The 21411-nt window shown below is 38.2% G+C and overlaps 2 protein-coding genes across 4 annotated transcripts in view; one reads left to right on the top strand and one right to left on the bottom strand.

Annotated features, from left to right (window-relative positions):
* The window catches only part of LOC126997473 (retinol dehydrogenase 12-like), a 6102-nt gene extending 682 nt beyond the window's left edge, over positions 1-5420 (top strand). The window contains exons 2-8 of the mRNA XM_050858577.1: positions 638-832; positions 1040-1228; positions 1401-1559; positions 2508-2627; positions 3082-3271; positions 4761-4939; positions 5178-5420. Of these exons, the coding sequence (XP_050714534.1) occupies positions 638-832; positions 1040-1228; positions 1401-1559; positions 2508-2627; positions 3082-3271; positions 4761-4893 (986 nt within the window). The 3' untranslated portion in view covers positions 4894-4939; positions 5178-5420. The remainder of the gene's footprint in view (positions 1-637; positions 833-1039; positions 1229-1400; positions 1560-2507; positions 2628-3081; positions 3272-4760; positions 4940-5177) is intronic.
* Positions 5421-6798: 1378 nt separating this feature from the next.
* The window catches only part of LOC126997470 (lymphocyte antigen 6D-like), a 57238-nt gene continuing 42625 nt past the window's right edge, over positions 6799-21411 (bottom strand). The window contains exons 2-14 of one of the 3 annotated variants that reach the window (XM_050858574.1): positions 20933-21066; positions 20247-20410; positions 17251-17413; positions 16061-16183; positions 15767-15899; positions 15460-15579; positions 15200-15348; positions 14208-14353; positions 13198-13288; positions 12520-13065; positions 11708-11977; positions 10775-10945; positions 6799-7952 (exon numbers count right to left, since the gene is read on the bottom strand). In XM_050858574.1, the coding sequence (XP_050714531.1) occupies positions 7767-7952; positions 10775-10945; positions 11708-11977; positions 12520-13065; positions 13198-13288; positions 14208-14353; positions 15200-15348; positions 15460-15579; positions 15767-15899; positions 16061-16183; positions 17251-17413; positions 20247-20410; positions 20933-21066 (2396 nt within the window). In that variant the 3' untranslated portion in view covers positions 6799-7766. Of the gene's footprint in view, positions 7953-10774; positions 10946-11707; positions 11978-12519; positions 13066-13197; positions 13289-14207; positions 14354-15199; positions 15349-15459; positions 15580-15766; positions 15900-16060; positions 16184-17250; positions 17414-20246; positions 20411-20931; positions 21067-21411 lie in introns of those variants that run through there. The other 2 variants (XM_050858575.1, XM_050858576.1) reach the window with 2 other exon arrangements.

The raw sequence follows: 21411 nt of genomic DNA, 5'->3' as shown, positions 1-21411 counted from the left end.
CCTCAACCATAAATTCAATATTAACCTCTATGCAACCTAATGAAGGGTCAAGGTTGACATGGTCATATTATGGTTATCATTAATTTGTGCGATAAATAATGACTCAGATGATCTTAAAATTATCAAATAGAAAAAGAAAACACCAAAACTAGGAAGTGGCGATAAAGGAAAGAAATATTCTCTTGTACTGAGTAATGGATACTTACGTAAATATATTTTATCCAGTATCACCATATTTCAACACTTTTACTAAGTATGTATAAAAATGTGTGAGGCATGTCATTTTATCTTGCATTGTAAGTTTTTAGTGACTTGCCACTTTTACATATACAGTGCTTCCAAACATAATTTACCATTGCTCAGCATATGTAGATATACCCTGCACAGCAAGCAACGTAAGCAGTGCATAATGCTAGAGTTGTTTCTCCTTTTTTTTCTTTATCTTCTCCAAGTGTTTGTAATTTTACTTCATCACTTACAAATATTACCAGTACTCATGTCTCCCTTAGTCATGAACACATCAAAAGCATGAGCCATCATTTTCATTTCCTGTACATCCAAGCAAAACAGTCAATAACAAACAGGTTAGCAAGCTATGAATATTGCAGCGTTTAATAATCACCACTGTATTTTACAGTGGGTTTGGTGGACCTAATACTTGGACACAGCCTCTCCTGCTTTGTGACACATGTTGCACTCTTGATTCTGGTGCGGCGGATACAGGCAGGTGGCATGTGCTCCTCCTCAAAGCGACTGGATGGTCAGACCATTGTTGTTACTGGTTGCAATGTTGGCATTGGCCAGGAGACAGCAAGAGCACTGAGCCACAGAGGTGAGTCTCGGAAAGTGTCTGTACTTGGTTTACTAAAGCAAAAAAGATGTTTGTACTTCATGAGGTATTCCATTCCAAAAAATTATAGTAGTAAAATTTCAATGCTAAAGAATGGTGAATCTCTTGGGTAACTAGAAATTGCCTCAATGTAAGGAAAGTAGATCCTCATGGAAGAAAATTGAGTTTATGGACAGTATCACTTTTCAGGTGCCAAGGTGGTGATGGCCTGCAGAGATACACGCATGGCAGAGAAGGTGGCAACAGAAATCACAAAGGAGACTGGGGGAGAGTTGGTGGTGATGAAGCTTGATCTTGCTTCACTTGCCTCTGTCCGAGCCTTTGCAGCAGATCTAAAAGCCAAGGAGAGCAGGATTCATATGTTAATAAATAATGCAGGTCAGTGATGTCACATAGCAAACCTTTCCATTTCTGGAGCTAATTTATCTATCACTGTTTCTTCTTCATTTTGTCTTAATGAATGAAAATAGAATAAAATACATTGAATGAGGGCATTTGTGAGTGATTTCATACATTGTATCCTGCTTTTCATTCCACCCCACACTCACAGGAGTAATGTTCTGTCCTTATATGAAGACAGAGGATGGCTTTGAGATGCAGATGGGCACCAACCACCTGGGACATTTCTTGCTCACCTCTCTTCTACTTCCTCTGCTAACACACAGTGAACCAGCACGCATCATTACTGTCAGCTCCTTGGGGCATATTGGTAAGGTTTTAGATTTCTTATTTCTAGTGCAGTGTTAACCATACCATACCACTACAACATAATCCATTCTCCAGACTCCTAGAATAAGAGAAAGTTCATGTAAATATTAGCAGCCTTCTTCACATTCTTGCTGTTCAATGTTGTCTTTTGTATCATTTTGTCTGTCATTAGAATACTGGTAAGCAGATGGAAACAGTGAACCAAGAGCAAAGAAACCTTAGATAATTTCAAGTTTTTTTATCATTTAAATCATACCAATCAGGATTTAGTATGACAATATAGCAGTATAACGAGATGCTCTTTGGGAACTTTTTGAAGAGCAACATTCTGAGTGTTGTGGATTGTTGTGTCAGGCTTATGTAGAGGTGGAACCTAGTGGCCTAAAAGGGTTTGATGAAGTAAATTTGTCAGTGGTTTTCATTGGTGTGTGTGTGTGTGTGTATTTACTTTTTAAAGAATCAGGACTAGGCATCCCCTCTGCCCAAGACATGTGGCACCAGTATCCATGTCCTATTATACAGGAGGTTGAGGATTGAGAATAAATTAATGTGACCCTTTCTTAACCTTATAGTCTTGGAGGTGGATCCTGTGCCAGTTTAGGATCTGGAATAATCTTTTTGTTTGAAGTAATCTATCCCATTTCTCCTTTCATTTGTATTGGTATGCATTCTCTGTATTCTTACCAAATATTGCATTACCTACAGACCACAAAAACAAAATTATAGTGGCATGATGATGCTAATTTTAAACTTACACATATCTTTTTCCTGCTGGAACTGTATTGCAAATCATTTGCATTGTGCCTAATATATTAGTATAACTTAGTACCAACTGCTCTAGAATCATAACCACTGTTACCCTCTTAAAACCAGAAATTCTCTATCATCTGTATTATATATTAAATTATCATCTGTATCATATATTAAATAACTAACTACTCTCTTGCAGGAGGCACCATACCATTTGAGGACATGAACCTTGAAAAAAAATACAGCAGGTTTGAAGCTTATGGCAACAGCAAGCTGGCCAACATTCTCTTCACTCGCCAGCTGGCTAAAAGACTCAAAGGTTGTACTTATAACATTTTTGGCTTCTACCAGAGGAAATATTTATCATAATGTCTTGCTATTGCTGTAGAAAATGTGGTCAAATCCTCATAAGTAGGGGCCTGCCTTTACTGTATTCTGTATTGAAATATGATTCTATTACATTAGTATTTCATTTTTTGTTTGCATTTATGTGATCCAAGAAAAAAAATATTTCATTGTCAAATTAAAGGACCATTTTCTTGTTTGTAGACTAAACAAAATAATTAACAGATGAACATATATAGGGGAAGCTTGTACATGCAAAATCATGTAGGAAATGAACGAGTCAATTAAGGTTTGCCAATACCTAAAATCAGCATTATTTGAGTTGGACATATTTCATGCATCACTGGGCAGCAAAACAATAAATTATCATTTTCCAACCAACCTGCCATCACTAGTCTACTACTTAGTAATAGCTTTTGTATTCTCAGGTACGAACATTCAAGTCTTTTCCTTGCACCCGGGATCTGTGCAGTCAAACTTGGCCCGGCACATGTTCAGTAAGGAGTGGCTCCCCACTGGCAGACTATCATCACTGTTGATAAAGACTACTGTAGAGGGGACCCAAACCACCCTATACTGTGCCCTTGAAGCCCAGCAGCAAGAACCTTACTATTATAGGTATCGCTTCTCACCCACTCTTACATAGCTACAAAAATATGGGAGGCCACTTATTATTTATATGATAATGATGTTATATTTAACTTTTCTTTAAAGTGTGCTGTATTTTGCAGTATGTTATGAGAGGCAACAGCTCCTGTGCTATGCTACAGGAAATTGAGATTAAGGATGCATTCCCCCTCATCAAATTTCTTGCCCTAAATATTTGTCAAAATATCTGAGGTCCTTTGACAAGCTTCACAGCCTCTTAGGAAAAGTAGATGAATGGGGATGGGGATGGTGAACTTGATGATAGTTGCTATTTTAAATCACTTTTCTATAGAGCTTACATTTAATATTCTATTCCTTGCTAAAGAAATATTCAAAGAGATATGAAAATTAAATCTTTACTTTCTTTTAGTACAGAAATACCTCATCTGAACTTGGGAATCCTTCCTTAAGCTTCCTTATCAGCATGAAAAGTCTTAAATATAAAATTTTATTTTTTCATTATATTCCACATCATTATCATATAAATAATGAGTGGTTATATATTCTTTCTTTCCATTTACATTTAAATTGTTTTTTTTTTTCTGCGATCATTGTTTCTTCATTTTCCTCCAATTTCAATGTCATTGACCATGCAATCCTTGTTACCTAACATTTTAGTTTGAAACATTATATCCCCTTGTTCTATATTCATTACTGTAAGAAATCACCTATTCACAACACTGATTCATAGTCATCCAAATGGCACTTATTGGTACATCATGAATGCACAAAGTAAGCTGTAAAAATTAGAGAATTTAGTCACAAAACTTGCTTCATTTTTACCAGTGATGACACCTTTGTTTGTAAATGGGGTGAAGTAAAAAAGGCCATGTGGCAATTTTAACATGTGCTCTGGAGAAAAAGTTGACGGGGTCCGACACTATTCTCAGCCAAATCCTCAGTAATGTAGGAGACACTTACCTTTTAGTTGTCTCTTTAAACATGCAGTGGAATACATATTTTTTATGCTTATGTTCTAAGGACATCACTGCCTAAGTAAAGGGATAACATTGAATTAAGTAGTGCAGGCCAGCAACAAAATTTGTGTATCAAAATTCAGTGTCTAGAACTTCTGGAGAAACCCTTGGTCATTATATGCAGCCTTTAATTGCATGAAACGGGTAATTTTATTGTGGTTTGAAAACTAGGATTATCCATACCTATCTCTGACGATGCCATTAGAGGTTTACGGTATCCCCTAATGCTGATCCTGGGCTTTGATAACTTTATAACGATGATACCCCCTGTTGCTGCACTACCCCAACCATGACCTTAGCTGCTGATGATCTTGGGATCCCTGATAACTTTAAAACAGCCAGCCATCAACAGGACTTGAATACAGGATCCTGAGTTGGCTCCATTCTGAGTGTAAACCTGTTACCCCTTTATTTACATTGTGGTTGAAACTGTGACTTGATTCCTCATCTCAGATAATAACCAGTACCCATTCTTTCAACAGTGACTGTAACATTGGTGCTGTTATTAAAGCTGCCCAGGATGATGCACTGGCAGAGAAACTATGGCAAGTGTCTGAAGAAATGGTAGGCCTCTCCAAACCTGAATCGTCCTCGGGGAGCAAGATCAAAGAATGAGCACCACATCAGTGTCTAAGCCTCAGACGTTTGGATGTGTAACCTGGTAAGTTCTTTTTTTTCTTTGAGCGATACAAACATAAAAGGCAGGTGAATAAGGCAAATCCACATATAGACAAACTACCCAAACTAATGCTATCATTACTCCAAGAATTTTGAAAAGCTAGTGTGATATATCATACTAGCCATCACATCACAATAGATTTTTAAGGCTCTTGAAGTTATGGTGGCATATCACCAGTTTAATGTAATGCAACATCTCACCATTATATTTTCTATGCCAGGTTGAACATCTGGAATTCAAATGGCAGCAGCACCTCACCTCTCCAAACCTTAAAACAACTAATGACTGACACCAGCAAGTCTGAAGCATATAAACATAAGAATCCTACCACTTCAAGCAACAAAATACGTATAAAATATGCTAACAGATTGACTGCAATGTTATTTTTATATTACACAAAACTTAAAATATAATGAAACTTCTTTGTTGTGGGTGATATCAAAATAAAATAGTTTGTTTGTAACTGTTTTTTCCTCACCAATAACCAGTAAGGAAAATAATTGAAACAATATTAACTGAACTGACATGAGTAATATAAAACTCACCTTAAAGAAGTAAAGAAGTTTTGAGGTGTTTGGTGTGATGGTTGTTACATGCATCGTGCACAGAGGCTACTTTGGGGTACCGGTAATGTTCACCTGGCTCCATGCTGGCCTCATTTGCCTGGCTCACACACTTCCGTCACTGTATCATCACACCGCTGAGTGGCTTAAGACTACCCACATGCTGTCCAAAAGACCACCTATCAACCCAAACTCTAGATTCTAGGATTAAAGATGAGCTCTGGGGGGGCAATGCAAGATGGTGCAATTATAAACACTTGCCTGCACCACAACGGGCTGGGCCACACCATCAGGCCCCTCCATAACAAGTCTTCTGGCGCCACAGGCAAATACGTAAAAAAAAAAAATAAATAAAAAAAATAAATAAATAAAATAAAATAAAATAATAATAATAATAATAATAATAATAATAAAAAAAAAAAAATAAATAAATAAATTAAAAAAAATTAAAAAAGCCAACCCTTACAACAACTGATTATAGAGGTCAAACTATTACAAATCACATACACCACTTTAACACACAGAGCACAAGAACTGAGCTAGCTTGTGACCTAAACACACCTGAATGTAAAGCTTTTGAGTCTGGCACATACCTTTGCTTTCTTAAGTACCCTCCTACAAATTCAATCTCCTTCCGTGTCCTTTTATATCTAGTTTCCTTTCATGTCAATCTATATCTGCTGTAATAAATGGTCACTATTCTATTCTTAAACCTATCAACAGTGGTGTTCTGCAGGGCTTTGTTTGATTTCCCACTTTCTATTGTTCACTAATGACCTTTCCTTAACAAACTGTTGTATCCACTCTATGCCAATGAGTGCAGACAACCCTCCTGTTAACTTGTTGACTCAACAGTCTTCCAAACACCTATCCTTTATTCTTCAGTAACACTAAGCTGTCCCCTTCTTCCACAATAACCATCCTTGGCCAATTCTGAATTCAAAGTCTCAACTGGAAACCACATATCTTGTGCTAAATCAGCTTCCTTGAAGTTGGGTGTTCTGCATTGGCTCCACCAGCTTTTATCCCTCTCTCAGATGCTGTCCATTTACAAGGGCCTTGTCTGCCCTCATATGCAGTATGTATCCCTCATGTGTGGGGGCTCCACACACACAGCCCTTTTGGACAGAGTGGAGTCAAAGGCTCTTCATCTCATAAACTCCCCTTCACTCATTAACAGTCTCCTACCTCTTAAATTTTGCTGCAGTATTTTAAATTAATATTTTCTAATAACCATTATAGTAAAAAAAAATTCTTCTGGAAATCATTCTTGGTGAGGTCCTTCATGCTTTTTAATTAAATGTTTACAATAACATGACTTAAGATAAACTGAAAATCATGCATACATCTAAAAGCATATCAGTAAGATACAGATACAATATGATATCAGATATATTCTCAAATACCTTACAATATGCTACCCGTGTTTTCTAAGCCATTTTCCTTATTTTGTAACAGTTGATCTTCAAGTTTTCAATTATTAGCCTAAAATCCCAATCTTCTTCTTAGCCTTGACTGATCAGAAATGACTGAAGACTACTTCTTCTGCCCCAGTAGGCTGCAAAAACATACAAAAGTTCACTGCCCCAAATGACCAGGCCTTATTGTGGCTGGCTACTTTCAGACATGGTCACTATGAAATACTATATTTTGAAGAGAATTCAGATAATTTTCCAGTTCAATTCATTTTTGCTACAACCAGTTCAAATATAGCTTATTCATTCCTTTCTTTACTTAACTAATTAACTTATTGAAAATTGATATACAGTTGGCCCTTGCTATCCGAGGGGTACTGGTTTCAGAAACACCTCCCCAATACCAAAATCTGACAATGTGGCAGCAACACAATCACTGTCTCTGAAATCCATAGAAATAATCTAGAGATGACTAATCGATGCCACGTAAATAACCAGCCCCCTGATTTTTTGGCAATAAAAAGGTTCAATTAGTGATGAAAACTGAGAAATTAAGCACGGAGAATAGCTTCAGGCCTACACATCACTTCATCCATGTGACCTCAAGTGTTGGGCACTAAGCTTTACTTCTTGAAGTATTCTTGTTATTTTTAATATTATTTCAGATCCATTATTAGTTGACTTCACAGATGCAAACCCTGCAGATATGGAGGGCCAACTGTACCATCACATTCTTCCTCTATTATATAGTAGATATTACAAATTCTGTAATGATCTAATAATTCTCCTATGAGTTTACAGACAGACAATCAAGAAAACTGACTTATTTATCTATCTTCTTCTCCTAGTGGGGCCACCTAAGTTAAACAGCTCCTCATCAAAGGATGGATACTTCTCAGGGGGTTGTTTCTTCTGGACCAAATCCAACTCAATTTTAAATTCTTGTGAAGCTGCTGTGTGTTCATACTCCACAAAATCAGACCCTCCAATCACCTTTAGGATGCAGGTTGAATAAACCTGTAAGAAGAAAATCAAGTTAAAAAGTTGAATCTGAAAATTTTAGATCCTAATAAGTATTCAATTTATATGTCCTTTAATATTGTAAATATATCCATCTTTATATTTCATCTAGTTTATGATACTTCTCAATATATTCTAAATAACCTTCAACCATTTTTAAATGGATATTATTTTACCCAACTATTATATAAATGTACCAAGCTGTAGAGTGGAAAACAAAAAACAATTACTGACGATCAACAGTCTTGATATCTTTTATGAAGGCCAACTTGCCAGTGGCTGTAATGATGTTGTTACCAAAATATCTTGCTAATTCTTTCTGTAATGATGTTGTTACCAAAATATCTTGCTAATTCTTTAAGAGATTTCTGGCATTAAGTCAAAAGTATCATAAACAATTTTACTTCTTTGTCATTCCTACCTCCCCTTAACTTGGGGAGCTAGTGGCTGAGTGTCCACCGTGCAGACATGGCATCCTGGAGTACCCAGGTTTGAGTCCTGCCCACCGCTACAAGCTGACAATTTTTAGTCTTATTAACATATTTAGAGCGTTTGAACTTCCCACCGCCTCCTCCCTGTTGTGTTTGGTTCAACTCAGCGCAGCCTCAATACCACGCGAGCCACCGACTCGAGAAGAGGTGTGCAGCTTCACTCTGGTTATGAGCTGCCACTGAGACAAGAAAACTCGTGCTCCTCCTGTGGCACACTACGACATAGACTTGTTCTTCATTCATCACATTGCATAGTGCACCACCGGTGGAGCACGCTCCTTTTGCTCCATCCGTGGTGCAAGCCGCCATACACACATTGTTCTTTCAAAAGCATATGTCTTGTACCACATGTAGAGCACACTACTTGTTGATTCATCACAAGATATAGCCTGTCTTATGAGATCTTGTGACACTTTATCCTACAAAATCTTTTTTCTTTTTCCTTTCCCTCCATCATCCCTCTCTATACATTTATTTTTCCGTCATGTTAATCTTTCTTCGCCTATCCCTCTTTTACATTTCTCTTTTCCCTTTTTTTTCTGCCGTACTGACTGACTGACTAATTTATAAATGACTAATGACTTGAGTGATTAACTTACTGTCTTGCTACTGCCTGAATAGTTAACTTTCTGACTGACTGAATGACCCACTTATTTACTAACTGATTGACTGACTGACTAGATAAATGACTGACTGACTTCCCAGTGAACTGACTCAATAAATCTATCTTTAATTTTAGACTGAATTTTAGATGTAGGCTGATGCTTACTAAGTGACTGACTGATTAACTGAAGAAAAAGCTGCTGAGTGACTAACATTTTAACTTTATATTTGAGTGACTGACTAGCTGACGGACTGACTGACTGACTCATCATCATCATCATCATCATTTCGTTTAACGTCCGTCTTCACTCTTCCTGAACGGTTGGACTGACTGACTGACAAACTGATTGACTGACTGAATGACTGATTGACTCACTAAAGGTATATATAGCTGAACAATAAGATAACTAAATTTTTAGGTTATTCTCTAACTCACTGAATGACTGACTGAGTATCAAAGTCTACCTAAATAAGCGAAAAGAAAAGATTCTGACTTATTTCCTGACTGAACCATTGACTAACCGATTGATTGAATGCTTAACTGACTGACTGCCTGGCTTGGTGTGGTCTTTGGGGGTAAAGAGCCTATTTATTTTACTTTATCCTACAAAAAGGGTTTCGAAAAAAAAAATATTACAATTAAAGAGGTTAAATTTAGCCGAGTACTGGAAAGTTTTCACATAGGATAAATGTAATTTTGAAATAAAAAAAATTCTGTGCTTAAACTAAATAACACTAAATGTTTTGTTGGTCATAATTTCATTCCATTCTATGTTAACATGAATCAAATGTGTTTGCAAACAAATATACCACGGTTGGAGCAACACGCAACAGTTGAAAATGCATAATGTACTACCAGTGGTACACATCGCGGGGAAAGTGTTAAGTGGCCTTCGACTACCGGGTCACTACCCACATACTGCCCTGAAGACCACTCATCAACTCAGACTATAGATTAACTCACTAAAAAGGATAAAAAATGAGCTTTGTGGGACAGCAAGACCCAGGCAAGATGGTACCTCCATAAAACACTTGTAATAACAGACTGAGGCTAAGCACAAGACCCAAACAAGAAAGCCTCCTGGAGCTACAGGCCCAATGAAAAAAAACTTGATGGGTTTCTTACTTATTAATAACCTTACTATGCCTGATATAATAATCATTTAGAATTATGTTTTCTATGCCCTTTTTGGCCTAAATCCTCAGATGGATTATGGATCTGATGAAATTCCTCCTATTGTCCTTAAAAATTATGCTTTCATGCTGACACACTGCTCAAACTCCCAAGACCTTCCTATAAGCATCATGGTCTGGGCTGGAGCAATTACAAAACACTTCAGGTTCCCTCTGGAACACTTACTGTCTTCCTTCAAAGCAGAGGCAGTTTTCTATTTGGTAGTCCAAGAAGTCAATTTTATTTTTTCCCATTTATTCACCATCATTTAATTAGTTAACAGATGACTTTCTCATGTGTATGATATTTGGTGACTATCAATTAATTTCTGAGATATAATGATAACATACAAACACAAACAAAAACATCATTGCCTTTCTCTACATGGAGACAGGCAATAAAAAAACTTTAGTATATCTTACATTGTTTTCTGGGGAGCTGAGGGACTAAAGCAAGTTCATCACCACTAGTAGTTTAACCCAGCTCACCTACAATGTGTAACTAGAGGTAAATATGTGTAAAATTATTTATTACTGCACTGATGTACATACCTTCTTAAAAACTTTGAAGTTAGGAAGGCAACTGGACTCATTGGATGCTGAGGGTGATGGCTTGCATGGAGGCTTAAATTGCATCACCATGGGCTCCACCACCACTAAAGTGCGAGATATTGAAGGCTCCCCTGAACCGTCGGTACTGTTTAAGGTAGTACTTGGTTTGTCCTGTAGTCAAGGGAGACAGTTAGGAGCAAGGAGTATGACTGTGACTCCTTCCATCTCCAAAATAAAGATGATGTGGCCAGCTGGAAGACCTATTTTGGTTACTAGTGGCAAATATTATAAGTAAGATCTGATCAAACTAGTATTGTGTACTAGTGATAGTATTACATCTATATTTTTTAAAAAGTTTGCTACTGAAGCCAACATTCTCCTTGATTTATTTGCGGTTTTAATGCATTACTGGGAGAATTTGAAGACTTGACACATTCCCACTTAGTTTTTGGGCTCTACACCATATATTTCATAAACTTCCTATTTTTAGTTCTAACTTGAAGTATCTACCACTTATGTTGAAGGCCAAGTCCCTTTTATCAAACCAAGCTGAAATTCTGCACCAATCTTTGCGTGTACTGGTCTGAGACAAATAACCAATCTTCGAGCAGTCAACAAATTTAGAAGCAAAATAATTAACATTAATGTCATTGAGGTCAATTATGAACTGCACTGGTGCATACAAAACCAGAGCTCTGAGGGACGCTAGTGATTGGCACTTACTTTGAGGCAGCTCTTTGTTTTGCCACAATTTGTTGTCTGTTGCTCAGGCAGTTTATAATTCATTTGTGTACTTCACCCTCAATACCTGGTCATTTGATATTTAATTATGTAGGATGTGTAATTTTACAAAATGCCTTTTGAAAATCTGAATAAAGTTAAGCAAATATGAGGAATTAACTTTAATTGCATAAAGAAACTCAATCTACTAACCCTGTCAATGAATTTGCTGGAATCAAATTCTTCCTTGGCAGTCACTAATGGTGCTGGCTCAGCTGTGGGGGGCAGAGTCGTTGAATCTATTGATGATAACTCAGCTTTGGTTTGCAGAGTAGTAGAATCTTGGGTAATAGATGGAAGTGTTGGAGGGACCGATGCACTGTCTGACGCACTTGGTAATCTCCTGGCACGTGGAGCGCGAGCAGGTAAGGCAAACAAATCCGAGTCAGCAGAGGGCTTGCTGCTCAACTTCTCTACTGTCCTCTGTAAGTAAAGTAGGAAAAGTAAAGTGAGTGAACCTAGTTACTATTTGTTTGTTTTATGCCAATTAAATTTATGCAAATCAAATAGCCCTTATCATCCATGACCTAACCTTACCACCTTTAACAAATAGTGCAATATATACTACTCAAGGGTGTGAAATAACCACAAAATCAAAACAATCCATCTATATCTCTGAAGCCCTGTTCCTTTGTGGGAGATTTTCTCAAGGGAGTTAACAAAGAAGTGCCTCTAATTTTCCTTGCACCAGCACCACCTCTCATGACACTCAATTTCTCACCCACCAACCATTTCTCTCTAATACTACTTGTCCACTTTAACCCCACTGTGACAGCTCTCTTGTCTCTTGCCCTAGTTGCAAGATTTCTCATTCCTCTTTTATGTAATGATCCAATTCATACTCCTGCAAATTTCTATTTCTTCTATACTGATGCCATAAATCTGAAATATGTACCAATGTAAGGGGTTTGTTTTCCATCCTTCCTCCTCCACACTTCTAATTAATGGTAGCATGCAGTACTAACCTCCCTTTGTCTTGCTCGTGGTGGCAGTGAAAAAATACTCTCATCACTCTCTGGCATTTTCCTCTTCTTGCTTCCACCATTCTGGTTGTCTTGATTGTTTATATTTATAGAATCATTATGAGCATTCAAACCATTAGTCTTAATCTTCTTGCTTTCCTGTTGCTGAGGTGAAGTTTCTTCATCCCTTACTCTTTTCCTTCCTAAATCCTCTTCTTCCTCATTCCACCACTCATCAAACATATCTTCTTTCTTTGTGGCATCCACTTGAGGTTTTACCTTTTTCACTTCCTTCCATACAACTCCCTCACTTAAAATGTTATCCTTAGGCATGTCAGAAGGAAAAGGTTGTGTTTTTTCCTCTTCCCCAGGTTCTAAGGTCTTCAGGGTGGGCAGTGTGTAGGGTGCAAAAGAGATGGTGGCAGATGGGTCCTCGGTGGAAAGCGATGGATGGTCATCTACTTGAGTGCTGGTGTGTCCCGGTTTAAACTTGCTTATAGTAACTTCCATTTTGTCCTCACTTTCATCATCATCATCATCACACAACTCCTGATTAGGTAGACAAAAGGTTAACCACACAATCATTAAAGTAGAAAATGCAGTATTACTTCAATTTCCACTATGATCAAGCCATTCACCATAAACATTGCCTTACAACAAAGAGACCAACATATTTCTTACCAAAGTTGAAAGGGGCTGCGTTAGGTCTGGGGAAGGTGCTTTGTTGCTGCGCTTGGCTTCTCCACCACCCCTGTCATTGGTTGTGAGTGGTCTGAAAAATAAACAAAAAAATATTTTGGGTTCAGAAAAAGTCAAGGATCACATGAAAAATCATATCACAACATGAAGCCTACCTCTAGATGGACTACTCCTCTTGTGCAGTCAAATTTCTTAGGTAATGACAGTATAGCTATTCTCTACACTTTTTCTCCACATTGCTTATGGCCATACACATTTGGTTGAGAAGTTCCCATCTCTTATTTTTGAGGACATCACCTTTGTCGATTCATATTTACTCTCAAACCCATTGCTTCTATTAATTTCTCCACCTCCTGAGCATTTCCCTTCCCCTTTTACTTTCTGAAATCAGTCCCACATCCAAACATAACACCTTCCATGGAAGTCCTACTCTAAAATGATTAGCCATACCCTTATAATCGTATCTAATAAATGGATAAATACAGAGATCAGAGCGGCACATCCACATGGGCTGCGGCTTGATAAAATGATTTAACTTAATCAACCATTCCTAAACTCGTCTCCTCATAGCCCATTTCATCACCTCTCTTTGCAGTTTGCACCCTATCAAATGTCTTCTCCAAGTATACAAAAATAAAATATATATATATAAAAAAATGTAAATAAAATGTCTTGTTTGTATTAAAATGAAATGTAGGCAAGGTCATTCATTTTGATTGATGATAAATATTGTTTAAAAAAAAAAAAAAAAAAAAAAATAAAAAAAATATCTTAAACCTACGGAAAATGAAGGGAGAACATGAGATGAACAAGGAAAACAGAGCATGTGAGAACTACAATGGAATGTGCAACAATTACATCACCATAAAACAACAAACAAAAAAATAAAAAGAAAACTTGTTCTGGAATGAAAAAAAGGAATATACACTAGGATAGGAATCACCAAGTACAGTATCTTATAGATTTACTTTTTGTTGGATAATAATACTCACCTCTTTGGTGGTTTCCTAGGAACAGGTTTATCACTTTGGGCAGATGTACCCGCCTGGGGCACACCACTTTCTGGTACAACCTTTGACCCAGTCAGACTAACAGAAAATTCTGTTGCCTGAGTTTCTGTGGCAAAGATTTTGAGTTTCTGCAATATGAAATTACAAGTTACTTAATACACATTCTAAAATGTATTTTCTAACATGTGAAAACTAGGTATCACCTTGGTAATGTCATGACAGTAGGGTATGCTAAAACAAATGCAACTAGTTTGTTCTAGCATACATTGAAGTACAGGCAATGCCCATTATTTAACAGGGATCCACTCCAATAAAAGTAGTGAAATAGCAAAAACCTCCTTGATCAAAGAAAAACAGAAAATTTGAAAAATATGAAGATCTGTTAATAGCACACTTTCATTTATTAAATAGAACCACTCTTTAGGGTCACTCAGGGCCGTATTACAAGTCAAACCCGAAAAGTTTCGGGTCCCTACAAAGGTCAGTTTAGGGGCCGTATTACAAGTCCAATCCGAGAAGTTTTGGGTCCCTAGAGTTATTCATCCCAAACTCTGTAGGGATCCGAAACTTCTTGGATTGGACTTGTAGTACAGCCCCTAAACCGACCTTTGTTGGGACCCGACACTTCTTGGGTTTGATGTAATACGGCCCAAAGACTGATGAACAAGCACCTACTCTCCTAGGGAGCTCAGTCCACCTTACCCCCTCTTGTGTTTGCACATTTCCTCACTTTGAGCTCCTCCTCCTCCCCTGCCTTGGCCACCAAGGTTAACATTCTTATTTTATTGCTATAGCTTTCTTTTTTATCCCTTTACTGTTTTCCAAGGTGATGTTACCACATCAGGAGGACAATATTCTAAATTCCCATTTTTGACAAAACAATCATCACTCTTCATTTTATTAGCCCTTGCCACTTGCTGGGTTTGGATCCACAACCATGTCCTTCTCTAAACAAAGTAAGATCACATTCTTACCTCTGAGGGCTGTGAGGCACTAGAAGATCTCTTGAAGATGTCAGAGGGCTTAAAGGAGGCATTGCAGAGGCCCTCAGTACTCATGTAGAGAATGGACAAACCAATCTCTCCCTCCTCCACTGTGCGAAGGCCATGCTGCTTCAAGAGGGCTGCAGGGAAAAGGTTAGCCACATAGGATTGCAGATGATTAGCATACAAGGTAGGATATAAATCATTCAATATCTTAATATGTGTAATGGAGATTGTTAAATGTACCATACCACAAGTTTTGATGTAGAGGGCATCTGACTGCTGACTGTTCGTTGGAGCACTGATAAGAAGGTATTTCCCAGACACTACTTCTGTATAGTTATCCTCTGTGAGCATCTCTACCCTTCCACCTGCAAAAAAGGACACCTTTACTTCGGAATCTTTGGGGTGATTCTTCACTTCGTAATAATCATAGTGAGTGATCAGTCATTCACCTTTAACTGCCCAAGATCCTACAAGCTTCATATTACAGTAAATCAGTGGTATACACCAGTGCACTGACAATGATAATAATATTTCTCTCTCAAATAAACTTGCTTGCTAAGTGGATGGACTTGGATATCCTGCTTCTCTGAGTGGCTGTGGTGAAAAGGAAAGTGAGGCCAGCAAAGATGGCAGCACGACGTGTATCAGGTTTGAAGGAAGCTCCAGCAGAGTTGAGTATCTGCTCCTGAAATGCACATCTATGATTTCTTTCATGCTCCTTACCTCCTCTTACATTACATAACTATATTACTGCTAGTTTCTCAATTAAGACAGCAAATATTGTGAGTAGCATAGGAATTATAGTGGACTACTGAATAAAATTAATTACAGAACATTTATTCTCACCTTCCGTGGTGGGAGGTAGTCAGCAGGAACGGGGTGAGGCCTTCGGTTGGTAATTGCATCAACTAGCTTAGTAAAGAATTCTGGAAGGACAATGTTACGACCAGCTGCCAGAGCACATGCCACCTAATAAATAAATAAATAAATAAATAAATAAATAGTAAACAAGAAGATTGGGAATCCCTCCACAAACTCTAAACAAATGATCAAAATCTTCACAAAAGTTGATGAAATCTTAGCATCTGAATGATTACTGGCAAGAAAGCTATTTTCATAATGTTTTCTTTAATCCTTTGAAAGGGTGGCTGTTCCAAAACTTCCTATCAATAAACTATATCCTTGCATCACACAGTACTCTTCCTCCTATTTTCCTTATCCCTTAAAATTTTTAAATACAAGTCCTTATATTAATGATTATGTCATAATACACATCCATTCCTTGTTACACTTTTGTAACTCTGCCATCTTTCTCACAGTATCCAGAGGTGATTAAACAAGATCAGCACGTTACAATCTATCACTCTTGCCCCTCTATAACTCTTCCCTCACCGTTCTTGACCATGCAAAATCTTCTGTAAACATTCTTGTTACTTTTACCATCTATCCTGTTGATATCACATCCCCCTCTGAAACAATCTCCACTTCTTTAATATTCATTAGTAATAATTGCCCCTCTGGCCCTGAGAGGCAACGAGAGACAAAGTGCTGACACTGCAGAAATGACGTTGCCTATAGCCTCAAACTAACACTACTCATACTTCATATTAGGAGAAAGTAGCAAATTACATGTGAAGGCACTTTAGAATGCCATTCATTCAAACAAGGCTGATGATACTGAATAAATCTTCCAGCATAAGACATCATCATTAGCATCAATAGTCTTCTCCATTCTGACAAAAGTTGGGGGGGAATTCTAAGACAATGCAACCATTCTGTTAAGTGTTCAAGGAAAATATACTGAAATTGGGTCCCAGTCCCTAATCTTGACTTCTTGTGTCAAAGGAACCATGCTCCTCCTGGTCACCTACCATGACATGCAGTGGATTATGGAGACAAGTGCTCTTAATCTCCTTGTGAAAATTCAGGAGATAAAGTGACTCTGATATTGTTATTAACTCTACAACTTTGAATCTACAGTAAGTCTGTCATACTGCAGCAATTTTGTTTCAATGTTTAAGTGGTGCTTAGCTTACCTTAGCTGTGAATGTGATGGCTGGCATGACCAAGTAGCAACAATCTGAGGACCAATCTTTCTGCAAGTGACCACCCAAGGTAAGCAGGGAATTGATCAACTGCTCTTTATCTTCTTTATTACTCAACGTAGATGTTGTTACTAGCAAAGGCTGGTACTCCAATCTGGAAGGTAAAATAGGACACTTCCTACACAAATGGCCTAATCCGACAGATGATTTAAGAAATTGGCAAAAATTTACATAATTCTCATATATGGACCATATGGTCCACATTAATGGTCCGTCCTTAACTCTAAGTAAAGCTAAATCAAACAGCCATCAAGATGTTGCATCTCTGCCATAGTCTGTCTTAAAGTTCACATCCCATCTTTGTGGGCAGGCTTCATGATAAAGTCTGCCATTTTGAGGTGAAATTTGTCGGGTTTTTTTTTGCCTGTATAACAAGTTTCTCTTTTTTTTACAGTAGAGGAAGCAGCACAAGGGCAAAAATAAATAAATAAATAAATAAATAAATAAATAAATAAATAAATAAATAATAATGAAAAAAAAAACACTACTCACTGCTCCTACAAAGAGTCAAGAGGAGTGGCTAAAGATAGGTCAATTTCAGGAAGAGAGGTGTCCTGATACCCTCCTCTTGAAAGAGTTCAAGTCATAGGCAGGAGGAAATACAAATGAAGGAAGACAGTTCCAGAGTTTACCAGCGTGAGGGATGAAAGAGTGAAAATGCTGGTTAACTCGTGCGTAAGGGATTTGGATTTTGGACAGTAAAAGGATGAGCTTGAGTAGAAAGTCATGTATGGCGAGGCCATGGGAGGGGGGGAGGCATGCACTTAGCAAGTTCAGAAGAGTAGTCAGCACTGTCCAGGAGAGCTGTGTGAGTGGAGCCCCCCCCACAAATGAGATGCATACTCCATACGAGGACAGACAAGGCCCCTGTGTATGGATAGCAACTGTGCGGGGGAGAAGAACTGGCGGAGACGATACAGAATGCCCAACCTCGAGGAAGCTGATTTAGTGAGAGATGTGAAGTTTCCAGTTATGATTATGAGTTAAGGATAGACTGAGGATGTTTAGTGTTGAAGATGGTGACAGCTGAGTGTTGTCGAAGAATAGGGGATGTGTTTGGAAGATTGCGTTGAGTTGATAGGTGGAGAAATTGGGTTTTTGAGGCATTTAAGGACACGAGGTTCCTTTTACCCCAATCGGAAATGATAGCAAGGTCTGAAGTTAAGCGCTCTGCAGCCTCCAGTCTGGAGTCTTGTAATTCCTGTTGAGAAGGTCTTCTGTTGAAAGAAGTTGAATAATACAAAGTGGAGTCATGAGCGTATGAATGGATAGGACAGTTTGTTATGGAAAGATCATTGACGAATAACAGGAAGAGAGTGCGTGATAGGACAGAGCCCTGTGGGACACCCCTGTTGATAGGTTTAGGGGAAGAGCAGTGACCATCTACCACAGCGGAGATAGAACGGGCAGAAAGGAAACTGGAGATAAAGAAACAGAGAGAAGGATAGAAACTGCAGGAGGGCAGTTGAGAAAGCAAAGACTTGTGCCAGAGGATAATGTTCCAATGAACTGTTAAAGAAAACACAGTGGACTTTTAATTATGTTATGTCACTTCCCACATAAATGATCAGTTATTCTTCTGAATTAGTAACTGAATCTTAAAGAGATAGAAATACATATTTCAAAGTAACATAATAGGCTCTTATGTAAATATTTGCAATATTCAGATATTTTCATTAATCACTGTAAAGACCCTCTGCAGTGCAGTGGTTAGCATCCCTAACTATGAAACTGCAGGCCTGGGCTCAAATCAAGGCCTGTGTGGTTGGCGTGCAGCCCACTCTGCTGTTCATTCTTCCTTTCAGGATGGCCAATAAATGGGTACCTAGGGTAACCCAGATGTTGCATTGCGCTGTGTCAGGTAAATGGGTTCTCCCCTACCACCAGCTCAAAGGGCCAACAGATCAGAGATGAGCACTCCCATCAAGTCCAGCTATAGCGTATGCTCCCAACTTTACCTTTATCTTAACCCGTAGGCTTCGGCAATGGGAAAGCCGAGAAGTGGCTGAGAAACGTCAACATTACACTGCATTTTGAGACTAGAAAATAGCATAGAACGTATATCAGAGTACTCCTCTCATAACCATAAAGCCATTAAAAATATTTACTTTTACTCAAACTCCATTCTTTTTGGGTGGTGTTTGATACAAAATAAACACTCGTGACGCGTGGCATCTAGCTGAGTCGTTTGTTGTCAACTTTAGAGAATTTGACAAGTGATTACTGTATGGATAGCTAATTCAGTCTGCCATGACCTTACAGCACCACCTATGACAAATAAGCCCACCTCAAGATCACTCACCCACCACAATGACCCAGGGCATGCATAGTGGGTTGCTCTATGCCGCCACCACCTACAATTACCTCGAATTAGGGGTTTAGAGCCGAGCCCCAAATGGGGTCCACCGTTTCAGTGGACCGACTTGCGGGAGCCCCAAACGGGGTCCGCCAAAGCTGCTGGGTTAAGTGTATAGAGCAGAGAAGAATAAACTTGATAGTAGTATGCATCAACCACTAGTATGAAGGCACACAGAATTAAGGCAAACAAGTAAAATGAATATGGTCACAGCAAGCCTGTAAGGATGTCCATTTAATTTTACTCCCTTATCTGTTAAATTGTAACCCTATTTATAAATAATTGACCTTATATATTCAAATTACAAGTCATTATATTATGTGAATGTCAGACCAAGCAAATTTTATATTACCTCAACTTACACGTTCCTTAGTACCAATTAGTAATACATGTTAACTAAACTTTCTCTGGGTTAAAAAATTGTATTATTCAATAAACTATGTAATCTTCACTCATACAAGATATATCTTCAACTTACCAACCATGTACTACTGGTTTATAAAAGCCTTTTTCATAATTATAAAACTGCTGTAACTTCCATCTCTTTCTCAGAGCTGCTTTGAAAACTCACCTCCATGTGTTTGTTAATACGCCGAATCTGACACGGTCTCCATGGTGCAGCTCATGTGAGACATTTGGGGAAAGCTGCTTGTTTTTCTGAATGTCGTTATTGAGAAATGTTCCATACTTGGACTTTAGATCCTTAAGTTCAACCTTGGGTGTTTCTTTTGTTTCCTGCAAATATATTATGAGCTTGAAGGCTTGTCAAAATCAAATTTTGCATAAAATACCCATCACAATCATTAGCAGCCTCATTCCCCTATTAACTGGGACAAGGTATAGAACTGTCTTTAGTAATAATTGAGGAGGCAGAGGTGTATTCCTGCATTTGCATCATTTTGTTAGGGTGTGAGCATTCATGCACAATTTTAAAAAAATAAAAATAAACAGCAAATTCTTCACCATAATTGGCAAACGCAAAGTATTACAAAATATTTAATCCAGCACACAGTTAATCCTTCAAAGCAAGCATTACCTCTATTATTGGTATAACTGGCATAGGGAGTAGGATGAGAAACCTACAATATCTGCATTTACTTGCCTCTTTTGTTATAGTATACATCAAAAGGGTACAGTTAGAAATATGTATGATGTCATATTGTTTATCAAATCCTTTAAGAATTAAGGTTTCTTCATTTTGAGCATATTAATCCAAATAACACCATACTCCTCTATTCACACGCACAAGACACCCACCAGGTTGGTACGCGGATGAGTGAGAGTTAGGGTTGCATGGCTTCGGCTGACAGAGTTATCTTCACTCAGCAGGATGTAGCCCTCTTTTCGCCCAACTGTCACTGGCTCGCCACACAACAAGTGATACACCTTACCTGGGGAAGAAAATAACATATTTTAAAGTATTCAACTTTTAAGATCATATTGCACAAAGCGAGAAATTTGATACATTAATCTTTCAAACAATCAACGGGGGCATACGCTGGGGAACACACTGCCCCGTCCATCCTGCAATGCCATTCCCAGAGGTTCTTTCACACAGTCCTTCTTGCAGGCGCCTTTCCCATACCAAATACTTCCCAAAAGAATCCATCTACATGCTCTAGTCCTGAGATTTGTGGTCCCCCTTGGCCTCCTTGTTAGGTTAGTTGAGCTTTGTATCACCATGCTATAAGTGATGACAGAGCAAGCGGTGGTGGCAGAATAAACATGTTGTGCAT

Source organism: Eriocheir sinensis, chromosome 12 (genome assembly GCF_024679095.1).
Source record: "Eriocheir sinensis breed Jianghai 21 chromosome 12, ASM2467909v1, whole genome shotgun sequence".
In the NCBI taxonomy this organism is placed as follows: Eukaryota; Metazoa; Arthropoda; class Malacostraca; order Decapoda; family Varunidae; genus Eriocheir; species Eriocheir sinensis.
This window is presented reverse-complemented; position numbering and strand designations above follow the sequence as displayed.